Source organism: Hylobates moloch, unplaced genomic scaffold (genome assembly GCF_009828535.3).
Source record: "Hylobates moloch isolate HMO894 unplaced genomic scaffold, HMol_V3 SCAFFOLD_18, whole genome shotgun sequence".
Lineage (NCBI taxonomy): Eukaryota > Metazoa > Chordata > Mammalia > Primates > Hylobatidae > Hylobates > Hylobates moloch.
Window position 1 is genome coordinate 30,417,758 of NW_026652293.1, and position 19,745 is coordinate 30,437,502.

At 41.0% G+C, this 19,745-nt stretch overlaps 1 protein-coding gene across 1 annotated transcript in view; it reads right to left on the reverse strand.

The window, feature by feature from the left end:
* LAMC1 (laminin subunit gamma 1) overlaps window positions 1-8,000 on the reverse strand; it is a 125,106-nt gene extending 117,106 nt beyond the window's left edge. Inside the window, exon 1 of the mRNA XM_032137069.1 lies at window positions 7,289-8,000. Within this exon, the coding sequence (XP_031992960.1) occupies window positions 7,289-7,703 (415 nt within the window). The 5' untranslated portion in view covers window positions 7,704-8,000. The remainder of the gene's footprint in view (window positions 1-7,288) is intronic.
* Window positions 8,001-19,745: the final 11,745 nt, after the last annotated feature.

Below are 19,745 nucleotides of genomic sequence, written 5' to 3' on the forward strand. Positions count from 1 at the left end.
CCAGCTACTCGGGAGGCTGAGGCAGAAGAATCGCTTGAACCCAGGAGGCAGAGGTTGCAGTGAGCCAAGATCGTGCCGCTGCACTCCAGCCTGGGCGACAACAGCGAAACTCGTCTCCAAAAAAAAAAAAGAAGCAACTGTTGCTGCTGCCTATTAACTTTAGATGAATATGTGGTTACTGCTCATCAGCCTAACCACTCTAATATGGAATACACTGGGCTATACCATACCCTACATTTACAGTTCCTTCACTATCCTAAAGAGACAGTATGCCTATCTTCTAAATCTACTCATGATGACTTCACTAAACTTAAAAGGATGCTATACAACAAGCAAATAAGATATTTCATTGTAACCTTTCCCCTCAGCTGCTTAATAATTCCCTTTAAGAATCTATTTCAACAATGTACATGTGAATATATATATTTTATTTATTTAATTTTTGAGATAAGGTCTGTGTCGTCCAGGCTGGGGTGTAGTGGGTATTCAACAGGCGCAATCATGGTGCACTACAGCCTCAAACTTCTTAGCTCGAGTGATCCCTCTGCCTCAGCCTCCCAAGTAGCTGAAACTACAGAATATATATACTTTAAATAAAATGTGCTTATGTCCATTTTTAAAGGAAAAAAATACAAATTAACATTACAGAAATACATATTCACATGTGAGAATTCATGAGTTTTCTCCTAAGATTTATCTAGGCTGAGTTCAAGTCATATAACAGTCTAATTTTTACCCAAAAAAGGACAGTCATAGGCCTTTCCAATTCCATACCAGTTCCATACCTCAGTACTTTTTTAAAAATTTACAGAAATAAAACCACATACTACATTTAACATTAGCTATTACAGTGACATATATCTTATAAAATGGAGAGATTGCACTGATAAAAAATAAACAAGCTCAAAAGTTTTGCTTTGAAGAATTTAATGTTCAATGTTATGGGAGTTTTATAATTCAGGCATTCATTTATTCACTCACTGTACATATATTTTTATGAACACCATGCCAGACAAATGTCACTGGAGACAGAATGCCTCCAGCCTCCATCCAAATGTTAGTGAAGTGAATCCTCTCTGTGCTTGCATCTCTCACTTAGGACTTACTATATAACATGAAAGTACTGCTCTAGAACAGACATCAAGAAACCTGTGCTATGACAGCCAGATAGTAAATACTTCAGCCTTTGTGGGCTGGGACATATGGAGTCTGTTGCTATTACTCAACTCTGCCTTTATTATGCAAAAACAGCCACAGACAATTCTTTGTTACATGGGCTAAACTATGCTCCAACAAAACTTATGGATAACTAAAATTTGAATTTCATGAAATTTTCACGTCACAAAATATTATTCTTCTGATTTTTTCTAACCAATTAAAAATGTACAAACCATTCTTAGTTCATAGCCCATACAAAAATAGGTGGCAGGACTGCACTGGACTTGGCTAAGAAGGCCATCATTTGCCTACCCCCAAATCGAGAGACATGGGTCTCTGCATCTACACTTCATCTAAGAATGAGGTCAGGGCAATGTCCCATGAATCACAACACATCCAGGAATTTGCACTGGTGCTAATACATAACAAGCAATTAACCAATATTAGTCATCTTTAACTGAACTAAAAGATTACTAAACCCCTGACTCGTCGTCCTTCAAAAACTTCATGGTTTAAAGGTAGAAACAGACAAGTAAAGAAACAGATAATCCTATGTGATAGGGACTGTGATAAATACCTACAGGGTGGCGTGAGTGGGGGACCTAATCCAAGCCAGAGAGTGGGGCAGAAAGGGGAGAGAGAAAGAGAAACTGGGAAAGAAGTCCTAAAGGGTTAACACCTGGGAGAAGTGTTTCAAACCAAAGAACAGCCCTGTGAGCACGTGAAGCAACAAAAAGGTCCAGATCCTAAAGTACCCTGTACACCATGCCAAGGAGTTTGGAGTTTATCCTAAAACCTTGAGGAACCACTGCAGAATTTTTAGCTGTAAAATTGTATGACCAGATTTGCATTTTAGAATCATCACTCAGTCCAAAGGATGGCTGCCCAAATATAAAGGGCAAAACTGGAGGCAGAAAGCCCACCAGTTTATTAGGAGGCTGTAGCAACAATCCAGGTGAAATGCAATGGGAACTTACAGTAAGGCAGAGACAAAGAGGATGGAGAGAAAGATAAGCATCCAAGACACATAGTGTCTGGATATAGAAGGTAAGAGTAGAGTCTTGGACAGATTATAGTAAGGATTGGTGGGAAAGAAAGCGGTGAAGTTACAGCTACCCAGAACCAACCCACCTCACAGCAATGGATCCTATCTGTTCACCAGAGTAGTCTTTATTCATGAAGCCTGTCGAGCATGGTTCTTTCAGGAGAGAGGTGGGCAACATCGGCTGAGAGTCTCAGTGTTAGCAGTGTAGTTCATTGAGATAGGGAATACCAAAAGAGCTTTGAGTTGGGTGAGATAACAAGGAGTGAATTTAGTTTTGAATATGTTCTCTGGACATCCCAAATTGACCATAACCAACAAGTTTTTAGATCTGGAAAAAGAGCTGACTAGAAATACAACTTTAGAATTTAAAAATTTACAAATGAGATTGCAAATGAAGCCTTGAGACAAACATGAGTTCATCCATGAAGCGTGAACAGCATGAAAAGAGAGGAGTCCAGGAACATAAATAAAAAGGAGTATGCAGGAGAAAAAAACAAGGAAAACCAAAGGAGTCTGGTATCTCTGAACCAGGGTATACATGAAATTTTAAAAATGGCTTAGAATAAAGTAGACATTCTTTTGAAAGACTCGTTAGAGAAGCTGCAAGCTGCAAGAACGAATGCAATCAACTAGGTAGTCAAAGACCTATCTTCCCCCATGACTTCTGGCAAATCACAACCTTAGGCATCTTTGCCTTCCTTGCGTTGTGAGAAATCTCATCAGTGATAAATTGGAGGCCTTATAAGCTGTAAAATATTATATAGACATCCTTGATTTATTATTGTAATGTCATTATGAGTGTGTAAATTCCTAACAGAGTATAATTTTCTGAAGACAGGACCCTCAATCTTCTACAACTTTCTATCAGGTACAGTGGTATGGATTTCAAGAGTATTTTTAAAAATGTTTGCAGAATATCCGGCAATAACATGAGAATGTATGCACAGGAGGAAGGAGTGCACAGTAAAAGGCAAACCCAATTTTCTAAGATTATTTAGAATTGAAATAGGCAAAACTTGATTCCTCCCACAAATGTGACCAATGACAAATGGAAGAGGTGAGGGGGGGATGCCTTATAGCTCCAACTTCTCCCCTAATGTGTAAATTCTTTTTTGAATGCCCTTAGAATGGCGAAGGAATTTGGAGAAAAAGCAGTGAACTGTATTACAGGAAAACAGCCAACAGCAACTTTATAAAACTGTGTTCAACAACTGCTGGCCATTAAGGAAGAGCTCCTTAACTTCTCAAGTTGAAACCTGCAAAATGTAAATCAGGCCTTTGTGAGACAAACTAAAATAGTGTCCCCTCAGGGTGCACAAATACCACAGTGAAGTCACCACAGTGAGCTATTCCCTGACATAGTCAGAACCCACCTTGCAAAGGTTTTCCTGAGGGGAAAAATTGCCATTCGTTCCATGTTAAATACATACACACTCAGCAGAGGACCAAAGAGAATAAAAGGCAATAGCCTTATATATCAATTATTCTAACTTACACACAAAAAAAAGATATTCAGATACAGATTTAAAAGCTTCATTTAATCACTATTGGTTCCTACAGTTTATGAGGAGCTTGGAAACTAATCTGGTTTCAGTGTTAATTTTAGGAGTTCCATAAACTTTGATTGGGTTGGTTTTATAAGCACTCTTTTCCTTAATCTAACTGCTTTTAGAAAGAGGAAAAGCTACCTTTCTCAAGATTAGGATCCTGTCTGCCAAGTTTCCATCCACAATGATTATCAAGTTAATTAATGGGGCTGTTTAATAAAAGGCAAATCCTTAGCTACAATCTTAGTATCAACTACTACCCCACCGGTACTGATAAAAACTTACTATAACTTATAAGACATAAAACCCAAACTTTTTAACAGCAATTGAATAATCCACCCAGAAGTTGAAGGCGAAACAAAAAAGACTTCTTTTTAGAAAAGGGTGGCTGGTTGAGATTTCTCCCCACAACAAGCAGAAAGTGCAATTCTGGTTCCCATAGCAACTTTAACTCTTTTTAACCAAGGATGCACTGCACCCTGCACCCTGGATGACTGTGTATGGTGCTTAAGAGATGGCTGTTTTCAGAATCAACACTGATTTTCCTGGCTTTTGTACAGGAAGTGATGATACGGGCACAATAATCAGATTTGTATTTGCCATCTGTTAAAATACACCTCAGCCTCCCAAAAAGTACCAGTTAAAATGATCCTATAATTTTATATATACATGTGTATGCATGAAAAATTTCTAGAGGGTCATATTAATGTAAGAAATTGTGAAGGGTGGTCTCTAGGGCATGGAGCTTAGCAGCTAGTGACAAAGAAACTCACTTGTCATTACACTCATTGTTTGAATTTACAATGTCATGTTTCATTTTTATAATTTAAAAAAGTCAGTGCCAAAACATTTACATAACTACTTACATTTCTTATGTATGATTTGACTGCTTATTTTAAAGTTTACTGTATTTAAAGTTCGACATCAAAAGAAAGGCTAGAAAAGTGGTGGCTAGACCTAGTTCTTTTACATTACTCATTTCTAGTTTCACATGCTCTGTAAGAGCGAAGCACAATATGCATCACTTGTTTAAGGGTATGTGAAATTTGAACTGGAAGGGAGATTTAATAGATTCACAAAATAGTCATGGTACTTTAATTCATGGGAAATAATTAGTTAGCTACAGCCCGTGGAGTAACTGGAGTTGGGGAGTGAATATGCTGAACATCAAAACACACAGTGACACATAACACCTTGCCTACTTGTCATAAATTGTTGATCGAAACATACATGTATACATATAACCTTGTCATTAAAGGCGGGGGGAGAAAGAGAAACCTCAACCTCACTACACACAAACCTTTCCCCCTTCCCACCTCCTCCACTATGCATGATTTCTTCCAGGATGTCATTTCTGATCCAAGAACAAGTCAAGTATGCTAGTCAAGTTAGTTTAAACTAAAAGTTTAAAGTACATATTTTTACAGTTAATCACAATGCTTATAAGAAAATACCTTAACTTTTAACTTACAAGTTTTAAACTCATAGTTTTATGAATTTCATTTAGCAAGAATATTACCAAAAGTTGAGGAAAATTTCAGCAAAACCAAGTCCAAGCATAAAACATTTTATAGTAAAAAGTGACGTTAGAGGTAAACTCTAAGATCTCTTTTGACCTTTTAATCAGCCATGACCCAAAGTTAACATATCTGCCTCCCAGTGGGAGCAATCTAACTTAACTGATACCGGGTTACTCTACCACATTATCTTTGCAACAGGGTAGTAATCACTGAGTAATCTATCTACCTCTGAAATCACCTTAAATAACCTTTAGCTACACAGTGCCTACAAGAGAAAATTCTGAGAGCCAAGATTGACAACCCCACCTTTATGTAAATAAGAGACTGTTGTTCAGTAATTGTCAATTGAATTTCAGGCATCTGAGATTTGAGACATCAGGCAACGCCTTTTCTCTGAAAATTTTAAAATCTGAAAATGAACAAAAAAAGACTTCAAGAGTATTCAAACTTGAACACAGAAACTTTAACAAGTCAAAAGTTAAACAGAAATACTTAGATACGAATTTCAAAAATAATTTTGGCTAACTTAAAAAACGTAACAGGAGAGAATAAAGAGCAATCTCACAGATCTTAGGAAACCCTGGGTCACTAGCTATGTCTTTAGAAAGGCACCTTTAAAAAACCGAACTCAGTGCACTTTACTTCTTCAATCCCTGAAAAACAGATACCCCATAGTATCATTTTATGAAATTATTTTCAAAATGTTTCATTTGTTTAATGACTCAACTGCAAATAAGATGCTAAATAATTCTGCTTTTCTAACACTTATTCCACACACAATAATTTAATCCCACTTTTCAAAGTACTTTTTGTAAGTCCAATTCTTTCTCTGGAATCCTGATACTTACATAAAGTTTAGTGTACCGGAGAGCAGCAAAATCATGATCAAAAGAACCATTTGCCTACAACATGTTCCTTTCCAACACCCCTAAGTGATATTAGCCTCACAGAATTACCCTCCCTTGACAGAAGAATGGCTTGGGGCAGTCTGTTCTCTCTGGAAGTTCATTAATAGTACCAGCTACTGGTAATAATCAAGCCTTCCAAGGCAATGGGGAGTGAAGTGCTAAGTAAAACGTCAGTTTCTCACACATCGATTCCTCTGTTAAACACAATAATGAAACTTTCTGCCTATTTACATATCTCAATGATGAAGAAAACCTTAGCTAGATCGAACATTATTTTTGGTGCTTCCAGATACACATGGCCATCCTCAATCCACTGCCCTGCCATGAGGTTTTCTACACATCCCTTTCCTGATTTATGAAAGATCATTTACACGTGTTTCTACACTTGCTTTGAATGAAAGCAAAAGGGAAGACAGTAAAGGAGAGGCTTTTTACCCAGGGACAAGGCTATGCCCAGCAATTACAGTGAGTGCACTTCCTTTTGTTTATTCTGCACCAGGATTAGCAGTCAAATCGCTTTGTGGCTCTTAATTAAGGCTCAGCAGCTATAAAGAACAATAACTTCAAAAGTGAATTTATGTTTTAATTACACATAGGCAATATAGGCAGCGAAGGCATTTGCTCCCCTCAAATTCCCCCTTAACTCAACAGAGCAATCACCCTCAGCCCTGGAGGGACATCTAAACATTTTAAAGGCTAAAGTGTTTAAGGCGGACCTTCTTGTTTCCGATCCAAGAATGCGCTGTGATGACCTTGCTAGCAAAGAGAAAAGTGGGGATGGGAGTTTCTGATTAACGCTTCAGAAAAAAAAAGTGGGGAATCACAATCCTAACAGCCGAAATGCAGAATAATCAGAGAGCCAGAATCCCGTTAAGTCAGAAAGAACAGGAAAGCAGAGAGACTCGTGCGGAACATCCTGGCCCTCACGGGATGTTAAAAGCGAGATCTATTTAAGAAGTTGGAGAAAGGAGTTTCTGTGTGGCCCACGCCAGGGAACAGAGAGGAAACACGCGGCTGTCTGGGCCCGTGAGGCCGGCCACTGGGACGGAGCCGGTCCGCGCGCTGGGCTGCTGGCGAGCAGCAGCAGGGGACGGGGCTGTCACCGCTTACCCAGGTGCAGCGTGAGGTTGATGGAGCTGGGGTACTGCACCCCGGCCAGCATGGTCTGGCTTTGCCACCAGGTGGTGTCGGCCTGGTTGTTGTAGTCGGTCAGGAAGGCTGCCCCGTGCTGCAGGTGGGGCTGCCCAGCGTCGCACAGGTGACAGGACTTGGTGACCCCGGTCACCCCGGTCTGCACACAGTATTCCTCGGGCGGAGTCCCACACGTGTTGGTGGCCACCACAGTCACGTTGAAGGCGGCGTTGACGAATTCGGGCATGCAGCGCTGCGGTCGCCCGCCCTCGTCCGTGCACTCGTCCATGGCTGCCCGGGCACAGCCCGCCGCGGCGGCCGCCAGCACGGCCAGCACTGGCCAGAGCCGCCCCCGGGAACGCAGGGCCGGCGCGGCCCGATGGCTCCCCCTCATCCCGCCGCCCGCACGCTGGGTCACGGCGAAGGCAAGGGCACCGGCGCGTTCCTCTCGCCTAGCGGCGTCCCTCGGAGGCCGCTCCGCTGCTTGAGCCTGGGGGCCCAGGGGCCTGACTCCGGCGCGGGCGGTGGCGGCGGCTCGCGCCGGAGAGACTGACGGGTGGGCGCCCCTAGCGAGGACCGCGCTGCTCGCCGACCACTGCCCCCGCGCGCCGCCTCCGCGCTTCCCTCACCTACCCTGGGAGCAGCCTGCACTCCGCGCCGACCCCCGACTTCCGAGCGCGTGCCCGAGTGCGCGCCCCCGGGGAGGAAGGAACAGGGGGTGGGGTCGGCAGGGTGGGGTGGGGTCTGGCCGAGGAGAAAGCCCAGCTCTGTCTCCTCTCAGCAACTCCCGCGGCCCCTGGGACAACTCCCCGGCCCTCCGCGCCCCATGGACTGCGCGTCCGCCCCGGCGACTCCAGGAGGCGGCGGGGGCGGGAGCAGCGAGGTCTTGTGCTCGGGCCCGCGGCGCGCGACCCGGGGGGAGGGGCGCGCGGGGTGGGCGGGGAGCCGGGGAGGGGGTTGGGGGAGGGGAAAGGAGGGGAGACGAGGGGAGGGGAGACGAGGGGAGGGGGGGGGGGGGGGGGGGGGGGGGGGGGGAGGGCGGCTGGGTGGTGCATGCCGGGAGGGAAGGGCGGCCTCGCAGACCCGCTCCCCGCGCGGCAGTCTCTGGGGTCCTCGGGCTCCGCGGCCTGGGAGACTCGGGGTTGCGGGAGGAGTCGGGGGAGTGCGCCTTAGAGGGGCGATGCCGGGTCAGGAGGTCGCTCGGGGTCGTCCCTGGGGCCTCGCGCCAATTTGGGCTGCGGCAAGAGGGTCCCCGCCCAGCCAGGTGTGGGTCCCAACTGGGAGCGCCCGCTGCTGCCCGGGGCCCCGCTCCAGCCCCTCCGGAACAGAGGTCCTGGGGCGTTCATGGGGCCGACACGGTCCCTGGAGAATCAGAAGGGCCTGGTCGCAGCAGCCAGATGAGTTTCGTGAAGCGATTTCCTGCCGCTGATGTAAAGTGTAACCAGTCGTTTTACCGGGGCAAGGAAGGAAGTGAAAAGGCTGGGAATGGAATGAATTTTTCCCTTGGGTACGCACGACCCACTGCGAAATTCTTCCACTGTGTTGTTTGTGTTCCTCGGCTTGCCTTTAAAAGACTCGAAATTATGTGGATTCTGACATCCTCCTTTTCGGGCCTGCTGAGTCACGGAATATTCTCAGTGCCAGAATGACTCAGTTCACAGAACCTTAGCCAGAAGATCATGAGTTTTAGTCCCGGAGCAGAACCTGGGCGCTTACCCAGTGCTGATACGGCAAGCAGAGACCAGGGCAGGGAGGAAGGAGCTTGAAACCCTTGGCGTTGCCAAGCATAGAGGATGCGAATGACACGGATTTATTTTCTTCTAGCTTTTCAGAAACTTGATGATAAGGTGCGGATAATAAGTACACGGCAAAAACAGAACAAAAAAACAGATGCATAGTTTCGGACCCAGTTGTCCCATTAAGATAGGCACAATGGGAATCTGAAACAAGGAAATAAGTATATGTTAGGTGACTGGATAGTTAGGGTTAGTTAGACGCAGACTGCTAATTAGGAAAACCTTAAGGATAATGTTCTGGTAGGATGAAGAAGGGAGGGGAATCTAGGGACTTGTTACACGGCGGAGCTTACTTAGCAAGTTATGTTCATCACTGTTCTGTTTATTTGATGAGATGGGTGGAGATTATGCATGGCTAAAGATGCCTCATTCTTGGCACCTTCTCTTTGGGATAATTAAGTTGTAGGGACTAATAATTTTTTAACCCTTTCATACATGAGTTGAAGCAAAATAAATACGTTCATTTACACCTAGAGGGGATTATATGCTCTCTCAGTCCTTCATTGTACTTGAGAACAAACGTGGGCATATAGGACAAAAATAAGGATGTTAGTTGTAAATAAAGCTACAGGTTTGTAATAAACGTGTTTCTTTATATTTTAATAAACATATTAGTGAATTTGCATTATTATACATTTTTAGTACTTTGTTATATAGTGGACAAAGCGTGGGTCTCTGTTTCCAACAATCAAAGACAAGGAGACCCCCAAAGGCTGTGAAATCAACATAAATGGGTTTGTCATTGCTGCCTTTTGAGTCCTAATGTCCAAGATTAACATCAAGATATTATGCGAATTTTCCGTAACTTAATTACCAGAGCCTATCTGATATTTGTAAAGCACATAAAGAGACCTTGAATTAATCTCTCAATTCTCTTGCTTATGGAAATGTGTCACAGTGACAAACATCTATTTTGAAAAGAGGTAAAGTGTAACCAGCCAGTGGGCTTGATGATAAAAATTTTGCTCCGTTATTTAGATCTTGATTCAAACAAATCAACGGTTAAAACAAAATTTTTAAGACAATTTGAGAAATTTGAACACTAACTAGATGTTTGATGTTATCGACAAATTATTTTAGCCACCTAGAGATGCCACAGTCTACTAAATAGGCTTAGTATTTAAAGAAAAAAAGTGAAAGTGTGTAAGATTTTCTTTTACTGCAGGTTACCCTGTTTTTCAAAAAACTCCAGAGTCTTTTGAATGCATGTTCTTAAGTGCTTAGAAATTTCATTATCAGCCGGGCGTGGTGGCTCACGCCTGTAATTCCAGCACTTTGGGACAGGGGATTGCTTGAGGCCAGGAGTTGGAGACCAGCCTAGCCAATATGGGGAAACCCTGACTCCACTAAAATTACAAAAATTAGCCGGGCAGACTGGGGTCGTTGGCTCACGCCTGTAATCCCAGCACTTTGGAAGGCCGAGGGGGGTGGATTACTTGAAATAAAGAGTTCCAGACCAGCCTAGCCAACGTGGTGAAACCCCAACTCTACTAAAAAAATACAAAAATTAGCTAGGTGTGGTGGCGCGTGCCTGTAATCCCAGCTACTTGGGCAGCTGAGACAGGAGAATCCCTTGAACCGGGGAGGCGGAGGTTGCAGTGAGCCAACATCGCGCCACTGCACTCCAGCCTGGGCGACAGAGCAAGACTCTGTCTCGAAGAAAAAAAAAAAAAATCATCCTGGCGTTGTATCGCATGCCTGTAATCCCAGCTACTCGGGAGGCTGAGGCGGGAGAATTGCCTGAACCCACGAGGCGGAGGTTGCATGCAATGAGCGAGATTGCGCCACTGTACTCCAGCCTGGGCGACAGAGTGAGACTCTGTCTCAAAAAAAAAAAAAAAAAAAAAAGAGGAATTCTATTATCTGAAAGAGAGAGAGAGAGAAAGAAAAAGGAGGGATGGAGGAGGGAGCGGGAGGGGAGCTTCATTATCTACCAGACGTGGTACTTACAAGAAAAATGTGAAGGGATGGGGAAAATTTTATTCAGGTCCCTCAAAAGATGATCTTAGTGCCCAATCATCAGTGTCTCTATGCAGCAACAAAGGCAGGATGAGGAAATGTTATAGTTTATTGTACAGGCAAGAGAGCTCCAATTAAAGAAAAAAAATGTGAAACTCCAGAGAAAAGAGATTTCTCCCTTCATAATCTATATAAATAATTTCAAGGAAGGATGCTGATTGGCTTGGCTTTGGTCACCTGGCATACCCCCAAAGCTAGGTAAATAGAATACCATGTGTGTGGTGTTTGGCAGCCCACCAGAAAACCATGGAATGTGGGAAAAGCAATCGAAAGGAAAGCTTGCTGTTGCCAGAAGAGGGCAGGTTACAAGGCAGAAAAAACAACAGATGTCTACTACAGCAGGATTTAGAATGTGTGATATAATTAGAAAAATAATTTAAAAGTTTGCGTTGACCTTTCCATTGCAACTTTATCATTTTTTATATTTTTATAATTACTAATGCGTTTATTTTTCCAGTCCTTATTCTTTCTGACCTCATTTCCTTGTATTCTTCCCAAGCCTAAGCATCACTATACTATATGCTTTATCTTTTTATATTTAGAAATGCAACCTAAACATAATAATTATTAATAATGATTGGCAATGTTAGCCTATATTTACGTTCTATGTTACACTTTTCAAAATTACACTGAAGCAAAGAATGTTATCACCTATGCAGAGCTGAAGAAATTAAGGCTCAAAGAGATTAAGTAACCTCTGTAGACAAGTAGTCAGGCCAGGAACCTGCTCTTTCTGGCTCCCTGACCAAAGCTGTTTCCTTTTCTGTTATGTCAACGTCATGATAGGAAAGAGGATAAAGGAAGAGCATTTCCCTTAGGTTTCCAGGGTTTTTAGGTTATCAAATAAGAATTTAAAATTAGGTAAAAATTAATGTGATACTGCAAGAGAATGACAATATCCCTCTTCAAAGTTACAGTGACTACACATGATGCTTTGTGTTAGGTTTATAGATCCTGCCTAGGTCCTTGGTACAAATCCAAGCAAAACAAGATAAGGTATCTTTCGTGGAGAGCTCAGGTAAAGACAAGATTCCTCTTGTATGAGGTAAAACCCTTCCTTCCCACCCAGCCCCATGCACCCAATTCTTTTTTTTTTTTTTTTAACAGAATTGCCCAAACTCCTTTGTTTTGGAAAAATATTTACTTTTCTAATAATAATCACACATATTTATGGAGTACATAATGATGTTTTGATACATACAGTGTATATTCATCAAATGAGGGTGATTTGCATGTATGTCACCTCAAACATTTATCTTTTTTTTTGTCACGTCACCCACCCTGGAGTGCAGTGGCGCAAACATGGCTCACTGCAGCCTCCAACTCCAGGGCTCAAGCAATCCTCCCACCTCAGCCTCCCAAGTAGCTGGGACTGTAGGCATGGGCCACCACGCCTAATTTTTTTTTTATTTTAGTAAGGGTGTGGTCTCACCTTGTTGCCCAGGCTGGTCTTGAACTTCTGGGCTCAAGCGATCCTCCAGCCTTGGCCTCCCGAAGGGCTGGGATTACGGGTGTGAGCCATAGTGCCCAGTCATCATTTCTTTGTGTTAAGAACATTCAATATCCTTTCCTCTAGCTATTTAAAAATATATAATAAATTATTTTTAACTATAGTCAGCCTATAGTGCTATATGGAACACTAGAATTTATTTCTCCTAACTAGCTGTAATTTTATATATTTTAACCAATCTGCATCTATCCCCCACCCCAACTACCTTTCCCAGCCTCTAGTAACCACTATTCTGCTCTCTACTTCTACAAGATTAACTTTTTTAGCTTCCACATATGAGTGAGAACTTGTGGTATCTGTCTTTCTGTTCCTGGTTTATTTCACTTAACATAATGTCCTCCAGGCTCATCCATGTTGCTATGAATGACAGAATTTCATTCTTTTTAATGATTGAATAGTATTCCATTGTGTGTGACTGTGTGTGTATACCACATTTTCTTTATTCATTCATCTGTTGATGGACAGGTAGGTAGATTCCATATCCTAGCTGTTGTGAGTAATGTTGCAGTAAACTTAGGGAACAGATATATCTTTGGTGTAGTGATTTCCTTTCTTTGAATATATATCCAGTAGTGGGATTGCCAGATCATATGATAGTTCTATTTGTAGTTCTTTGAAGAACCTCAATACTGTTCTCCATAATGACTGTACTTGTTTACACTCCCAGCAGCCGTGTACAAGGGTTCCCCAGTTTTTACCCATGCATCCAATGCAAACTATCTTCATATCATGATACTAGTTTTAAAAGAGAGACAAAAGGACACATCCATAATTCATAATATTTAAACCAGAATTTTATTTATAACAATATACAAGTACAATAAAAAAGGAAGTATTTCCAAAAATGAGTAGCAAAGATCAACCTCACCCCTACCCAAAATTTTCCCATGAAGGAAAGAGAGAACTTCAAATCTCAAAAATCTTATTCCTCCACTAATCAAATGTGAACTGTATCCCACTATAAAGAATAGAGATAAATAATCTTTTATATGTAGATAACATGGTTTTGTCATGGGAACTCAGAATTTCCTTAATAAGTTGTTGACCCTGACAGGATCAACTGATTACTCTTAGAAAGAAAGGGTAATTTTTTTTTCTTTTTTTGAGATGGAGTCTCACTGTGTTGCCCAGGCTGGAGAGCAGTGACGCGATCTTGGCTCACTGCAATCTCTGCTGCCCAGGTTCAAGCAATTCTCCTGCCTCAGCCTCCTGGGTAGCTGGGCACCTGCCACCACGCCCAGCTAATTTTTGTAGCTTTTAGTAGAGTCGGGGTTTCACCATCTTGGCCAGGCTGATCTTGAACACCTGACCTTGTGATCCACCCCCTTCAGCTTCCCAAAGTGCTGGGACTACAGGTGTGAGCCACCGCGCCCGACCGGGTAATTCTTTTAAAACCAAAACTATTATTATTGGTAGTTTCCCCCAGAATTTAATTGCCTTATATTAAATAGTTTATTACCTCATTCCATTACATTGGTATATATTGCAACAGATTTTTTTGGAGGGTGTGCCTGGAAGTTATATTGTTCAAAATTAGAAGTTCACAGCTCTTTGAGTAAGATTCTTTTTTGGGCTGTGGTGGAATGTTATAACACCAGCTTTAAAAAAAATTTCCAGCTGAAATTATTATGGTCCTGGCACAGAACTTAACAGCCTCCATCTCTAGTTTATATCTGTATTTGAGCAAATGTTAATTACTTTTTCTTCCCACCCAAATTGTGTTTATTTTAACAACCAAATTAAAGCAAGATTTTAAAACATTTCTCCCATAATTATATGCACTAAAATGGCTTTCTCATTTATCAGAACTCTCTCTCTTAGTTCATATCATTCTTTTGTTGTAATAGACATCTTTTATTGAAATTCAGCGTAGATATAGAAAAATACACAAAATCCAAGGGTATAGTTTGAAAGTTGGATGAGGGAATCACAAAGCGCATGCACCTGTGATCACTACCCAGGTCTGGAAATGAAATATTACCCTAACCCCAAAGCCCTGTCCATTGTACGTTGTGTGGGAATGGCTTCTTTTGGTCAGTATTTGGTTTTGACATGTCAATTGATGTATGTGCAAAAATTCCTTATTTTTCTTTGTTGTATGCTATAATATTGTATAAATACACTACAATTTATTTATTCATTTTATTGTTGTTGGACATTTCAGTAGTTTCCAGTTTGAAACTATTCTGAAGAATGTTACTATGTTATTATCAACATTCTTACTTGTCTTTTGCAGACACATTTTTTACACACACACATTTTTGGTGGGTATATACCTAGGAGTAGAATTGTTGGGTCATAGGGGAAGGCATATATTCAAATTTGGTAGACATTACCAAACCGTTTTCCAAATTAATTGTACCAATATTCGCTCCAATCAGCTGCATACAAGAGTTGCTGTTTCGGCCGGACGCGGTGGCTCACACCTGTAATCCCAGCACTTTGGGAGGCCAAGACGGGCGGATCAGGAGCAAGGAGATCGAGACCATCTTGGCTAACATGGTGAAACCCCGTCTCTACTAAAAATACAAAAAATTAGCCGGGCGCTGTGGTGGGCGCCTGTAGTCCCAGCTACTCGGAGGCTGAGGCAGGAGAATGGCGTGAACCCGGGAGGCGGAGCTTGCAGTGAGCCCAGATAGCGCCACTGCAGTCTGACCTGGGCGAAAGAGCGAGACTCCGTCTCAAAAAAAAAAAAAAAGAGTTGCTGTTTCACCACATCCTCAACCATACTTGGTATTTTGGAGTGTTTTAAATTGTAGCGATTCTAGGGTAATGTTATTTTGATATTGGCACGGAACTTGAGGTACTCTAACTCCAGTTTATATACATATTTGCACAAAAGATAAATTATGTGTATTATTGGATGTGTACTATATAATTGGTGGGTTTAATTTCTAATTCCTTGATTTCTAATTCAACTGGCCTCCTTTTCATATATTTATTAACTATTTGGGTATCTTGTTTTGTGCCACTTTATGTTTTTGCTAATTATTCTATTGAGTTGTCTTTCTGTTTCTTATCGATTTGTAGGGATTCTTTACATATTTTGGATATAGTCCCCTTTTCTGTTGCTATGTGTTGCAAATGTCTTCTTTGTGGTTTTCCTTTTCCCTCTTTAATAGTGTTTCTCCTTTTGAAATTTTTATTATGAAAAAATTCAAACATAAGCAAAAGTATTGATGAGAACGTAAGTTAGTTAAATCTCCATAGAACATATTGTGGAGATTTCTCAAAGAATTAAAGATAGAACTACCATGCAACCCAGAAATCCCACTACTGGGTATCCACCCAAAGGAAAATAAAGTTTTATCAAAAAGACATCTGCACTAGTGTGTTTATCACAGCATTAATCATGATAGTAAAGGCATGAAATCAACCTAAATGTCCATTAACGATGGATTGGATAAAGAAAATATGGTGTGTGTACACTATGGAGTACTACACAACCATAGAAAAAGAACAAAATCTGTCCTCTGCAGCAGCATGGATGCAGCTAGAGGCTATTATCCTAGTGAATTAATGCAGAAACAGAAAATCAAATACCACACATACTCACTTATAAGTGGGAGCTAAACAATGGATGTCATATTCTAACCTATTGAGATGAAATCCTAGATAATGAATTTCAGCCATTTTTTCCTAACACATGCTAAAGGATATAGATTTCTCTCTAAACACCACTTTAGCTGCATCTTATTACCTTTTTTTTTTTTTTTTTGACACAGAGTCTCCCTCTGTCCTCCAGGGTGGAGTGCAGTGGCACGATCTCAGCTCACTGCAACCTCCACCTCCCAGGTTCAAGCAATTCTCATGCCTCAGCCTCCCAAGTAGCTGGGATTATAGGTGCGTGCCACCATACCTGGCTAATTTTTTGTATTTTTAGTAGAGACAAGGGCTCACGGTGTTGGCCAGGCTGGTCTCAAACTCCTGGCCTCAAAGTGATCTGCCCACCTCAGCCTTCCAGGGTGCTGGGATTACAGGCATGAGCCACCGCACCTGGCCACATCTCATGACTTTTGATGTAGCTTATTATTATTATTATTATTTCAGTTCAAAATATTTTCTAATTTTGGTTGCAATTTCTATTTTAGCCCATAGGTTACTTATATGTGTTGCTTAATTTCCAAAACATTAGATTTTCTAGTTATCTTTCTTAGTATACTGTTTGTTATTATTATATATTGTTATTTAAAAGTAAATAACTGGGACCTTGATTTTCTTCCTTGCATGGATCATGGAGTCTGTCCTAGCTGTGCTTTAGAGAGATGAGAAGAAAGACTCAGTGGTTTGAACAAATTGGAAAAGGAGGGCTGTCTGACCCACTACTCTGAGGAGCTACTATAGAAGTAGCAATGGTCTTTCAGTGGCAAAAAAGAATAATCAGAATCAATGCCTTGAAATTGAGTAACAACCCCTGGTTCCTGGACTTACCATGATATGGGGACCTAAAAAAGGAAAGACATTCTTATAATAAGCAGGATAGATACTTGGAGTCATATTACTACTAAAAATATGTGACCTTAAGTTATTCTCCAAGCTAGTGAAACAGGAAATAATATTTTTCATTTGATAGCATACTTATCATTTCACACTGTGTTTGATATTTAGGAGACGTATATATAATTTAGTCTCTCTAATGTGAAAATAATACCCATAGCTAATATTCACTCACCACTTACTACATGTTGGGCACTCTTCTATGACTTTTGCCTCTATTATTTTAGTTAGTGCTCGTATTTGTTATTATCCCCATTTTCAGATGAAGAAACTAAAGTGCTGTGATTTTAAGTAGCTTCTCCAAGGTCATTCAGCTGCTGGTGAAGGCTGGATTCAAACTGGGGATGTCTGACATTAGAGTCAATGTTCTTACCCCTTATGTACAACAATAACAAATACTTATTTGGAGTTTGTAGCAATGACATTTTAAGTGCTCAGTGTATGTTAACTTATTTAATCATTGCAATAATCCTATGAGATATATTGTTTTAGTATCATCCCATTTTATAGGTGAGAAAACAGAGGCATAGGAAGATTTAATAACTTAGGATTATACTGCTTATAAGTGGCGGAGCTGAGATTCAGACACAGGCAGTCTGGCTGCAGTCTCTGTCTTCACCATTACATAATACTGCCTCTCAAATTATATTGACTTATCAAAGACACAGCAAGTGTCAAACATCGGTTCATGTGTATGTTGTCATACTATCAGTCACAAATTAACATTCACCTAGGTTTGATATTTATGTCTGAAATAACAAAACATTAATCTTTGAATGGATGTTTTGCTAATAAATAATATCTTCATAAAGTGTTTTTGAATTTTTAAAATGTAAAAACATAATTTATAGGCATAATAGAAATAACCTACAAACAATAATGTTGATAAATATCATTAAACAAAAATACATGTATTCTCAGTTTGTATTCTGTGGCAAAAATGAATCACTGTTGTAGATAAGATCAGCTCAGGGAAATAAAAATTCAATTTCCATTAATTTATGCACACAGATTGTTTCTTCCATGGCTGCAATCTGAATTATTAAAGTTAAAACTTAAACTTTAATGTTAAACCACTCAAGGACTTCATAAATATGCTGTAGAGACAAGGCTTATTCAATGTTAGTTCCACAGGAAGGGAAAAAGGGTCCATTTTTATCCAAGTCCAGAGACAGGATGGCCATACTCAAGTAAGCTTACTGGCAGCAAAGCCAAAGAATCCTCTCCCCATACATCACATTTTAAAAACTGTTCAGGAAATTATACAGTCCTTCAATTGTAATGGAAAGTGGCTCACACCTGTAATCCTAGCACTTTGGGAGGCTGAATTGGGTGGATCACATGAGTCCAGGAGTTTGAGACCAGCCTGGGTGACATGGCAAGACCCAGTCTCTACTAAAAATACAAAAAAAAAAAAAAAAATAGCTGGGCATAGTGGCACATGCCTGTAGTCTCAGCTACTCGGAAGGCTAAGGTGGGAGGATTGCTTGAGCCTGGGAAGCAAAGGTTGCAGTGAGCCAAGGTTGTGCCACTGCACTCCAGCCTGGGCAACAGAGTGAGACCCCGTCTCAAAAAATTTCTTTTTTAATTTTTAAAAAATTTGTAAAATGTTAGTGTGCCAGGTATAAGACTTTAAATCCTTTATCCAATCATTTTTTTACTGCAGTAATGATAATTTCCTACTAACCTTTCACCTCTTGTCTTTGGTGTATGTTCACTATATCCATTTGTTATCCAACAGGATATGCTTTTCCAAAGCAAGGATTACTACTGATTCAAACTGAATTTATGGAAAGGTCATTCCAGGAAGTAATTTGACATCAGAGAACTCACTGAATACAAGAATGACATTTTCATTCAAAGAGCTGGATGACTTTTTGGATGTCCAGTTTATACGAGCATCCACAGAATTTTTCAGGCATAAAGCACCCTTGTCTTATTTTTAATAGCATCTGAACATTTGTGCTAATGGAAGCATTGATCACTTATTCTGGAATGAGTTGTGGAAAGGACAATCTGAATAGAAAAGAATTCTGTGACATCATTGCAACTTTAGCGAAGAAAATACTCCAGCCTATAAAGCAGGAATTCAGTATAATCACTACATAAGGCAAGTAAACAAAAAATATTTCATAGGTTTTGAAACTTTACGCAGAAAAATAAAATGATCACCCTCAAATAATTCTTCTTAGTGTTTCATAAAATAAACAGCCCATGGACATTCATCAAGATCAAAGCAAATTGCTAAATTTGGGGACATGAAAATCAGCAGAATATTTTAAAAAGTAACTCCGTGACCAGTAACTAATGCCTGTAATCCCAGCAGTTTGGGAGGTCGAGGCAGGCAGATCACTTGAGGCCAGGAGTTGGAGATCAGCCTGGTCAACATGGTGAAACCCCTTCTCTACTAAAAATACAAATATTAGCTGGGCATGGTGGTGCATGCCTGTAATCGCAGCTACTCACTCAGGAGGCTGAGGTAGGAGAACCGCTTGAACCGGGGAGGCGGAGGTTGCAGTGAGCCAAGATTGTGCCACTGCACTCCAACCTGGGTGATAGAGTGAGATTCTGTCTCAAAAAATAAATAAATAGATAAAAGTAACTCCCTGGAAAT